The sequence below is a fragment of the Schistocerca cancellata genome, chromosome 1, assembly GCF_023864275.1.
Source record: "Schistocerca cancellata isolate TAMUIC-IGC-003103 chromosome 1, iqSchCanc2.1, whole genome shotgun sequence".
NCBI lineage: Eukaryota > Metazoa > Arthropoda > Insecta > Orthoptera > Acrididae > Schistocerca > Schistocerca cancellata.
The window spans coordinates 804,619,378-804,630,588 of NC_064626.1; the positions used below are offsets into that span (position 1 = coordinate 804,619,378).

General features: G+C 36.2%; 1 protein-coding gene across 1 annotated transcript in view; it reads left to right on the forward strand.

Annotated features, from left to right (window-relative positions):
• Positions 1–5,388, forward strand: part of LOC126187984 (zinc finger protein 34-like) — a 65,021-nt gene extending 59,633 nt beyond the window's left edge. The window contains exon 10 of the mRNA XM_049929392.1: positions 1,992–5,388. Within this exon, the coding sequence (XP_049785349.1) occupies positions 1,992–2,348 (357 nt within the window). The 3' untranslated portion in view covers positions 2,349–5,388. The remainder of the gene's footprint in view (positions 1–1,991) is intronic.
• Positions 5,389–11,211: the final 5,823 nt, after the last annotated feature.

The window sequence follows — 11,211 nt, forward strand, 5'->3', positions numbered from 1 at the left end:
CAACTACGGATCCTGACCCAGGTGGTCTGATCATCATTTTTGACCACTCTTTGATACTCAGTTTCACCCATGTTAATTCATTTTCGGAATCCTTGTTAACTTCGCTAGATTTTGTCGAATTTTATACTGCAATAAACATACCACCACCATTGGTGACTAACCTATCCTTACGATAAACATTCCAATCTGAACTTAGGATTTTGTTGTCATAGACGCCTGGTTTCAACCAGCTTTCTGTTCTCAATACTATCTGTGCATTATAACCTTCAGTAAGTGATACTAATTCTGGGACTTTTCCTTGGATGCTCCTGCAGTTTATTAAAATCATATTAATCTTTTCTATCTCTGATCTGCGAGGGCTGAGATTCTGTAAGGTTACTGTGTCTTATTTAACATGCAAATCGTCTTTGATCCCAAGGGAGGGATTGTCTGAGCTAAAAAAGCCCCATGTGTGTGCCACACACACTCCGCTACCCTAGTAACCGCTTCCTGCGGAAAGGAAGGACTAATCGTTGAGGACTGCATCGGACGAGATTTGAAAATCTGAGAGCTTGGTGGAAGACAGGATAATATGCAGACAGAGATTACTCTTAAACATCATGCATGAGTTAATAAGAGTGAAATGCGAAGTACATTGTACGTACAGATGTGAGAAGAGGGCAGTGAAAAATATATGGAAAGGACAATAAAGGATGTAGAAAACAAAAACAGAGTGAAGCGAAGAGTAGTTACAGTGAAGAAATGCTGAGATGGAAGAAATTAATGTAAATTAAGGCAAATTATTAATTTCTTCCATCTCAGCATTTCTGCATTGTAACTACTCTTTTCTTCACTCCATTTTGGTTTTCTACATCTTTCATTGTCTTTCCAGCCTATTTTTCACCACCCCCGTCCCACCTCTGTTATGTACAATGCACTTAGCTTTTCAGTCTTATCAACTCATGCATGGTGTTTAAGCAGTTATCTTTGTCTGAATATTACCCTGTCTTCCACCTTTTAAGCTCTCAGGTTTTCAAATCTCGTCCAATGCAGTCCCCAACAATCGGTCTTTCCTTCTCATCCCGTATGGTAAGTCTCCCCCGACCCACAGTTGTGGGTGAATTTCCCAAAATCTACCACTTTTCCTAGACCTCTCCAGTCCTTTTCCTTCCCCCTTCTTTCTTCTCCTTCAACCCTTCTGCCTGAACAAGAAGCCACTGGCTCTGAAAGCTTGGCAATTACAACTGCCTTTTGTGTGTGTGTGTGTGTGTGTGTGTGTGTGTGTGTGTGTGTGTGTGTGTGTGTGTGTGTTTTCCGCTGCTGCTTGGTTAGTAGATTTTTTATCTATCTAATTAGATAATTTTGTCAGTAATTGATTGTTTTCATTGTTATAAAAACCTGTAGTCTAAAAATCTTGTATTCAGTATCTTCAGGTTCTCAATGCTATTAAGCATCAGTATCTGTTTAACAAGTATGTTGTCAATAAAAGTCAACAACAATTAACAAAATTTGCATTTTTTGTTGCTTTGATGTTTGTCGTACAGTAGCACCCCTGCACTCCCCTTGTTGGTAATACATTATGGAAAAGGTGTTGGTATTGCTAGGGTTAATGAATTATTTTCTGCCTTCCTTTCCTCTCATCAATGTAGGTTTCTTTTTCTATAGATTTTTACATAAAATCTAATGAATTGGTATAAAACCTAGAACAAGGACCCATATTGTTGTAATAGTAGTTATAATTTATAGTATATTTTAAAAATATGGTAGTTGGTATATCATACCTAATATTGCTCTCCATACAATTCATAAATTACGTTCAGTAATGTATCTCATCAGATTCGACTTTAGTTGACATGCAGTGAAGCATAATAGTGATTATTAAATGTGTGTTGAATTGTGGTGGGTTGTCATCTGTCAATGTAATTCCAATAAAATTACTAGAATGGCAGGCTTAATATTTTAATGCTGGTAAAAAAATATTAGTAAACAAAACTGTAAATATTGTTTTGCAGCATTTGATTCAACAACAGCAATCTCAGCAACAAGTTCAGCCACAGCAACAGCAGCTACAATCAGGCTCTCTTCATGTTGCTGTGTGCCAGCCTCCACCAGCACCGCCACCACCACCACCACCTCCCCCACCGCCACCACCATCCCTGCAGCAGCAGCAGCAACAGCAACAGTTGGGAGTAACTCAGTTACCAGTAATTACGGAAACACTGTACCACCAGTCTGCTCTACAGCCACACCATTCACAACCAACTCCACCACAACTGCAAATCTACCATCCAGAGCATATGCATATTGCTATGCATACACAATCCCACCACCATCATCAACACCATCCCCATCACATAATGCCTCTGTGATAGTGCCAGTTTAGGTAGCTCTGTGAAGTTTCTTCTCATTTTGTGAAACCCCTATTTTCGTAATTGTCTTGAGAGTATGGAAAAACAACACTGTTACCGAAGGAAGGCCTTCAGTAGTAACACTTACAACATGTTGTGCTTGGGCGAAAAGGATGAAATGTGTAATATGTTCCATGCATTTATACTGTGCCAGAATATATAGGCAGTATACTAACAGTTGTATAACTCTTAGTGGAAATGATGGGAACAAATTGAGAAAATGTATTTTTATCGCATTTTTACAGTAATTTTTGGATTTTTTTTAAGTACTCATCACCAAACCATGAATGCTTTTGATTAAATGTTAGTGTGTTTTGTAATCTTTTACAAAAACATAAAATCATATTATAAACAGTAACCATTTAGATTGTACTTTCAAGAGTTTAGCACTATGTGTTAAAAGGTTACAAAGTTTTTATCACAAGATATCAATGTATTGCTTAATCTATTACAGTGCTTGCCCATGTGATGTTGTATTGTTTTGGTGATAAGGATTGTCTTCTCTTAAGTAACTATGTTGCACAATGTGTATTAAAAACCATTTTTGTAACTTTTCTGTCTCTCTTCATTGTGAGACAGATGTATAATGAAAAGAAACTACCCACCTCTATGTTGCTGATTAATAGTCACATAGTTGGGAACCAAGCAGTATTGCAACCTTATGTGAGATGCTGGCTTGTGGTGTTGATAGCCCTAAGCAGATCATGTGTATAGGTTGCCATTTGAGTGATTTCATCTGCTGTCTCAGTAGAAGTCTAGAGACAACTATTTAATTTCTTAATTTACATATTTTGGAATGATGATGTAAAGATATTTATACATGCAAGCGGGATTCACAAACAATATTGCAGCTGGTCTGTTCTCACATTTTCAGTATTGCAGTACTACCATGTACTTTCATCAAGTATTCAACACATTTTCCACCTTTTGACAAGTCAGATATCTTCTAAACGAATACGTGTTATGAAGATTATCAAAGCTAATATTGAAAGATTGTTGTATTAATTATTATAGTGCAAATCAATCATTGTTAGTAGTTTTTACTGTTTCATTGGATCTTTTTAATTTGTCATTAAGACAGGCAATGAACATAGCTACTGATAAACTTGTTGATTCAGATCATGGAAACTTGATGATTTTATTGGTACCATCATTGATTCAGATGTTTCTTCCAATTTTCTGTCTATCCACCCCTTTTTTTCCAGTCAGCGGCATATCACTGGACATTTGCAAGGTTCTCTCATGTAGAAAAGGATAGGATATGAAGGAAATGAAGCTTTTAAGAAGCTAAAATAGTAAAGCTAATGTAAATTTCAGGTTAAGAATGCTGCAGTATGTCAGGGAATATACTTGAAATGTCAACAACAGATGATATTCAAACACCAAAAACATTACAAATGATGGAAGGGGTAGTACAGATGACACAGGTATATCATACAAAGAATCTTAGAAGAGTCAAGTCAAAGTTGGGCAGAGAGTGCAAGAACTGAAAAACTAGACTAAATTGTAAACTTTAGGAGAGAAAGAGAGACTGGAAGAAAAAGGCAAAATAAAATATGTAGAAGGGAAAATAAAAAAAATTAGAGGATGGAAAGAGACAGAGAAACAGATTTGCTTGCTGGGAGAGGGCAGTTGGGAATGAAAAAGAAACTATAAAAGAGAGAATCTCCAGTTAATATCAATCAGTTGTGGTTGCCATACCAACAGAAAAAGATAGGGGGGTTGCATGTCAGCCATTTGTTTCTTAGTTTTGTTGGAATAGTTTATAAATGTGATGCAGCTAAAGTATGTAGTGGATGAAATTGTACAGGAAAAGTTTTGCAGTTATAAGATAATGGGCTGAAGATGATTCCAAATCCTCACCAGGAGATTTAATAAGTTGTAAACAAACTAATGTGTGTGGTCTTCCTTTGTTATTGAATTTACTTGTATCTTCATTTATCTTTTGTTGTTCTTGCATGTCATTTTCTTTTCCAAGCCTTCCCTCCCATTATATCTAATTTGTCAACGTCTCTCAGTGCCACTTGTCTTTAACTTCATAGGTATTAGATTTTTGAGAGTGACTGACATTTCACTGCCACTTTCTTTGTTTACTGCTCCACTGACTGAAGTTCCATTTTGTGTGTAACTGGTGATCTGCTGATGTGTGGGAAATAGAATGTTTTACTTGCTAACTAATTCAACTCATCTAATATTGGTCATGCTCTGTCAAGATTTTAAGTGACCATATAGTGGCAAAGATTGCTATAATTGATATCAATTGCTTACAATACACCAAGTGAGTGCAGTAGTTGTTTTAACAAGAAGCTTTCATTGTGTGGGACTGCCACACATTTACAAGAAATTAAGAGCTTTACAGTTCTTCTTTTTCTTCATTTTTACCTGCCTGAAATAATGTGTATATCCATTAATAATGTATATGGCCCAGAAATGTGTTTCAGGGCTGTAATAATTTAACTATTTGTCTTTCTGTTAGTTTTAGACATTCAAGTAATTGTAGTTTTCTGCAAAAAAAACTTGCTCTATTTTTAATTTGATATTCTGATGAGATGAAAACATAGTTTCAAGATATTAATAAGGTGTAGTATTTTCTACAGAAAATGTCAAAAGGACTTATATCATTTGTATGTATCCTTAGTTATAAATTGTTATTTTATCTTCATCTCATTGATGAACTCATTAATTTCTTTTAATAATCTCATGTAACTGTATCTTCAAAGTTTGGAAAATTCTAAATTTTACCATTGAAGGTAGTATTACATATTGGGTAATTGCATTTTGCAGAATCTGCAGGTATTATGAAGGCATAGAAATCAGCAGAACATTTGATATGTTACATTTATTTATGTAATGATGTGGTCATTGTTTGCCTTACAATAGCTCAGGCTATCGAGAAAGGACATACTTATATTCTGTGAATATAATACTCGTAAGTCTGGTATCAGTTCATCACAGGATTTTTAAATGTGTGAAATAAAGTGCTTTATATTTTTTTTTGAAATTTTAGATGTTAAATAATTTATGCACCATTTTATTCTCATCCAGAACTAGTTGGACAATCATTAGACATTCCTTGCAACTGTATATTGCTTCTGAAACTGTATCCTCTAATGGATGATATATTATCTGATCCCCTAATTTTTTTATCAGTGTATACAGCTTTATAGGAACAGTTCACAATAATTTATGTATACAAGTATATTTGAATCAGAGTCCTGTGAATAATGAAGTTGTGTTTCTGCATCAAGTACCAGGTAGGTGTAGCTTTTCCAACGTTGTATGAAATTGATTAAGGTAAATGCCAGGATAGTTCCTTTGCACACCATCTCTAGTGATTATGATGTCAATGGTATGCTTAGTTCTAATCTTCCTTGTGAAGATTTTGCACTTTTAAACAGTGTTGGCATTGTTAATACAAGGTGACAATTATTGAACTATATGAAAAAGAATGTAAATTAGTTACAAACTTCAGCATGCACAAACTTTATTCATGCAGATTTAAGTTAAGACATGTTCAATATGCCTGCCGTCATTGGCGATGATGTGGTGCAGATGAATAGCAAAATTCTGCTTGACGCACTGAAGTGTTAGAACATCGATGCTGTCGATGACCTCCTGAATGGCTGTTTTCACTTCAGCAATAGTTTTGGGGTTATTGCTGTACACCTTGTCTTTAATATAGCCCCACAAAAAGGAGTTGAATGCGTTCAGATCCAGAGAATATGGTGGTCAATCGAGGCCCATGCCAATGGCCTCTGGGTACCCCAGAGCCAGATTGTGGTCCCCAAAGTGCTTCTCCAGGATATCAAACACTCTCCTGCTTCAATGGGGTCGAGCTCCATCTTGCATGAACCACATCTTGTTGAAATCGGGACCACTTTGGATAATGGAGATGGAATCATCTCCAAAACTTTCACATACAATTTAGTAATCACTGTGCCATCAAGGAATATCACACAGATTATTCCATGACTGGACATTGAGGGTGAAGAGACTTCTTAATTGCAAAAAATGGGTTCTCAGTTACCCAAATGCATCAATTTTGTTTATTGATGAATCCATCCACATGAAAGTCGGCTAAACCAAACCATGCACATACTAATTCCCATCATTCCCAGTGGCCAACTGTGCCATTACCGCTCAGGTCCGTACACCGTCGAAGTATACTTATGGTGTATTCAGCGAACGTAAGATTTTACCATTTAACTTTACTGATATTTATGCCCAGCAAGAGTGGGGGAGTGGACACAAGAAAAAATCATGGTACCATGTGGGACCTGAATTTATACTTTTGTAAAATAATTCCCTGAACTCTGATTATTCCACAGTGTGCGACTCACTGCCTTGCTAATATAGGATTGGGTGAGGCACTTTTAGCATATGTTAAAACTGAGATCTACGTGGAGCATTCATACTGACAAAAGAATTAAAAAAAACATAATCTCAGGAATTGTATGTCGTGTTATCACATTAAAATATTACTGCAGGATATCTTTACTGTAGTGAAATTTAATTAAAAGAAACCTTGTATTGAAAGAAAGTATTTCCCTTTTTCTTAACATAATAATCTTCATCTTGCCAAGAAGTGGCCAATATCTGATCTTAATGGAATGTTCTTAGTTTCTACTTTCATACAACATAAAATAGTATATTCACTTTCTTTTCCTTAATAATTATGGTGCAAATATTTTAATGCATCTGTTGATGATGGAAAGCAATGAAATTTATAACGAAATTTTTCCTACGCAAGATGTCTGCCAAGAATGGTCGATTGTTTGAGCATTCTGGTCATTTATCCAGTGTGCTGAAAACCTTACAAATAATATTTTTATTTCTGCATGAAGGTCACTAGGCATATGAAGGAAAAAATACTCAATCAGCATAAATTATCATATATTATTTAAAATTTGCAACTTACAATGCGTAATGGACGTCATAACATGTGTTAGCTTCAAGACTAGAACAGAGAGTGTGTAACAACACTGGTCTTCTTAGTTCCTTTTGTCAGCGAGTAAAGGACTAATCTATTATCATAGAGATACTATACAGTTATCTTATAGAGTCTGTTTGTGCCATTATTATTTCATTTTATTATAAATTACCATTATGAGAGCTAATTGCAAGCACATTTTCAGAGTTTTTTTTTCTATTTTCATTTGACTTTGTTTTGTGTCTGACTTTTCATCATCACACATTTTAATATTTTGTACAGTATATCGGTACACAACTGTGCAGTTTGAACATTGTAACACAAACCATTCAGAAGTTACGATGATTTTATTTCATATAGTTCAGTAATTGTCATTCTGTTAGAGGGCTGTCCAGAAAGAAATCACATTCTGTTACAAGATGGACATCGATACACCTACAAAAATTGTATTAGAGTGTACTCAGAATTATTTATTGTACTGACCAGTTTGTAGACTCATCAGTTTGTGCCATCTGAGACTGCAGCTAGTCATTGATGGCGTCTTGAAGTTCTGTGTCAGTGTCGAATCACCTGTACATAAAACACCCTTTCATATCATGAAAAATAATAATAATTACTTGGAGTCAAATCTTAACTTTATGATGGGTAGTTAAAATCGTCTCATTTGAAGTGGTGCAATAAATCCTGTCAGGCTTAGAGCTAGGATGAGTGATGATGTGAAGGAACACAACAGTCTTTTGCATTTGTTAACAATGAGACAAGAACTGATCATTATTCCAAGAGTTCCAAAAGCAAGGTTTCCTTTACAAAGCCAAGGTGTTTCTATGAGACATACATGGCAATGATACAAACTTTCAAGGATTGTTGAAAAGGATAAATCTATTAATTTGAGGTAAAGGACCTTAGTCTGGAAATGACAGAGTTGCATGTTATAAGCAAAAATCATTCTGATACCTTTGACAGTGGAATACATATACTGTTGATGTTCACCTTATAACTTCTTTCCAAGACATCAATTCTGTTCAACTGATCTTCCATAGGCTTTGTTCTGTCTGGCAGAAAATTTGGAAATTTGTGGTAAGTTCCTATGGGACGAAACTGCTGAGGTCATCAGTCCCTAGGCTTACACACTACTTAATTGAACTTAAACTAACTTACACTAAGGACAACACACACACCCATGCCCAAGGGAAGACTCGAATCTCCAAAGGGGGTGTGCCATGCGAATCCATGGCGAGGCGCCTCAGACTGCGAGGTTACCAACCACGGCTGTCTGGAAGATTTACAATGTCACCTCAAACCTCAAAGTTTGTATTTCTTTCCACTGAGCATTAATTTCCTTTCCAAATTTCTACTAGGTTATCTTTACATCGTGCTCAGTATAGAGAATGAATAAGATCCAGTAGAAGGTACAGGCATAGGTGTCTCTCCCTTCTCAACTACTACTTTTCTTCTATGTCCTTTGACTCTTACAATTGCAGAACCACCCCCCTCCCCCCCCCCCCCCCCAATAATTTAAGAAAATTATTAGTTATATTATGTTTTGTAAAATCACAAAATTATGTTGGAATTTTTTTATTTTCCTTGTTTGATGATAGTTACCTTTTAAAATACATTCAGTAATGACTTAAAACAAATAATTATTGCAATAGTAAGCAGGTCAATTGAAAATGAATGGTGTGAATCATGATAGTGTTACGGTGTTGCTGGCACTCTTAGAATTTGTCCTGGTGCACGAACCTTCGGGTTAAGTCTGGCGCCGGCAGACCAGCACTGTGGCCACAGCGACATCAAAAGGACTAGAGCAGAAGTGCCTGGAACCCTCCGCCTCGCATCGCCTTGATGCCTCGAGACATTACAATGCCGTGTCTATATAAAGCCCACCCTGCTGTCACAGTCATTCAATGTGGATAGTTACGTTGTGCGCATGCTGCAGACGTGTTTAGTGTTCCGACTTTAGTGTCTAGTGAACTATTTTATATGACTATATTTTATTTGTTTACTTTAGTCTCTTAGTGTAAAGTTTACAATGGATAAATTTGTTACCAAAAAGGCGCGCGTGGAATTTGATGATACCTAAGTCAACCTCCAACAATTGTGTCATCAGTTGCCTTCATTGTCTTCAGGTGAGAACCGTTCACAGCCAAAACGTGGACAATCCGGTAAGGGAAGATCATTTCAGAAGTCTTGGTTGATCAAATATGCATGGCTAGAATATGAAGCATCTACTGAAAAAGTTTTTTTTGCAAACCCTGCAAACAGGCAGATGCTAAAAATCTCTTACAATTTTCTTCAAAAAAAGGAGATGCATTACTTCTGTAGGGTTTCAACTGGAAAAAGGCTTTGGAAAAATTCTGTCTTCATGAAAATATGTTTACACATAAAGAAGGTGTTCTGAAACTAAATTCTATCACTAACCGAAGTGTGGCCTCCCAATTGAATGAACAGTTAGTGATATGAAGAAAGGCTGTCTAGCTCTTGAGACAATTTTTACTACCGTGCAATTTCTATGCCGACAAGAACTAGCAATTAAGAGGGCACGAGGATGTAATTTTTTTTTTTTAATTTATTTATTTATTATTTTCCAATTGTTGGAACTCCGAAAGAATTACATTGATTGGTTAGGGCATTTGGGGTATAAGTGGACATCCCTTGATATTCAAAACGAGATCATTGATCTACTAGAAAAGTCTGTGTTGAAAAAGGAATTGGCTTCAATCAAGAAGACTGACCATTTTTGTATTATGGTTGATGAAACAAGTGATTCTTTGATTCACGAACAAGTGTCATTTTGTATTTGTACTGCCAATGATTCCTTAATCATCAATGAAGACTTTTGTCATTGGCTTATATGAGACCCCCAGCACTGAATCAAAAACTCTGTTTAGTATTTTAAAAGACATTTTTGCTCACCTTGATTTGCCAATGGATAACTTAAGAGGACAGTGCTATGATGGTGCTTCGAATATGGGAGGTAAGTTCAAAGGACTAAAAAAAAGTTTTGGATATACAACCAAAAGCACGTTATGTGCGCTGCACTGCTCACAGTTTAGACTTGGCAGTTGTAGACAGTCTCCGCCATTATATATGGCTTTAGCCAAGTACTTAATAAGCATCGTAAGAGAATTCACCAAAAGGATGGAACTTTTCAGAAGCATACATTGTGAGAGCGCCAATGATCAAACTGGTCTATGACCCCTTTGCCAGACTCAATGGACTATGCGAGCTTCTAGTATCCTGAGAATATTGAAAAACTTTGAAGAACTTCTAGAGCTTTTTGAAACATTTTCTGCAGAGGACAAAACAGAGGCAGTTATAAATGCGCAGGCTACCTAGAGTCAATGTTACAGTTCAAGACTTATTTCTTTTTATGTCTTTATTGCCTTGTAATGAACCCAGTAGAGGATGCCAATGAAAAAATTCAATGCTCTCATCTATGTGTTGCTGATCTGGAAAAAATGTATGGCGGCTTGATTTGTGTATTGAATGGAAGGTGTGGTAGTTTTGAACACTTTTGGGAATTGTGTTTAAAAGAAAACCCTTCACAAGTTGATGATCCTTCGCTGCCTCGAAATCGAAGTATACCAAAGAAGCATGATAACAACAAAGCGAGCTCACCGCACACTTTCAAAACCCCAAAGGAATACTACAAAGCTATTTACATTGAAGTTTGTGAAACTGTGCAGTCTTCATGTGGACTCACACAGGTCATTGCGGTTGAACAAGAGTGCTTGCTTTTAGTAAACAGAGGTGAAACAAATTTGGAAAAATCAACTGAGTTTTTCAAAAATGATCTAGACATTGAGAGACTGCACTTACAATTGAATATGTCAGCCGATATTGCTAATAAAAAACAGCTGGTCTTAAAAAGCATGCATGGTGTAAGAAAGTACA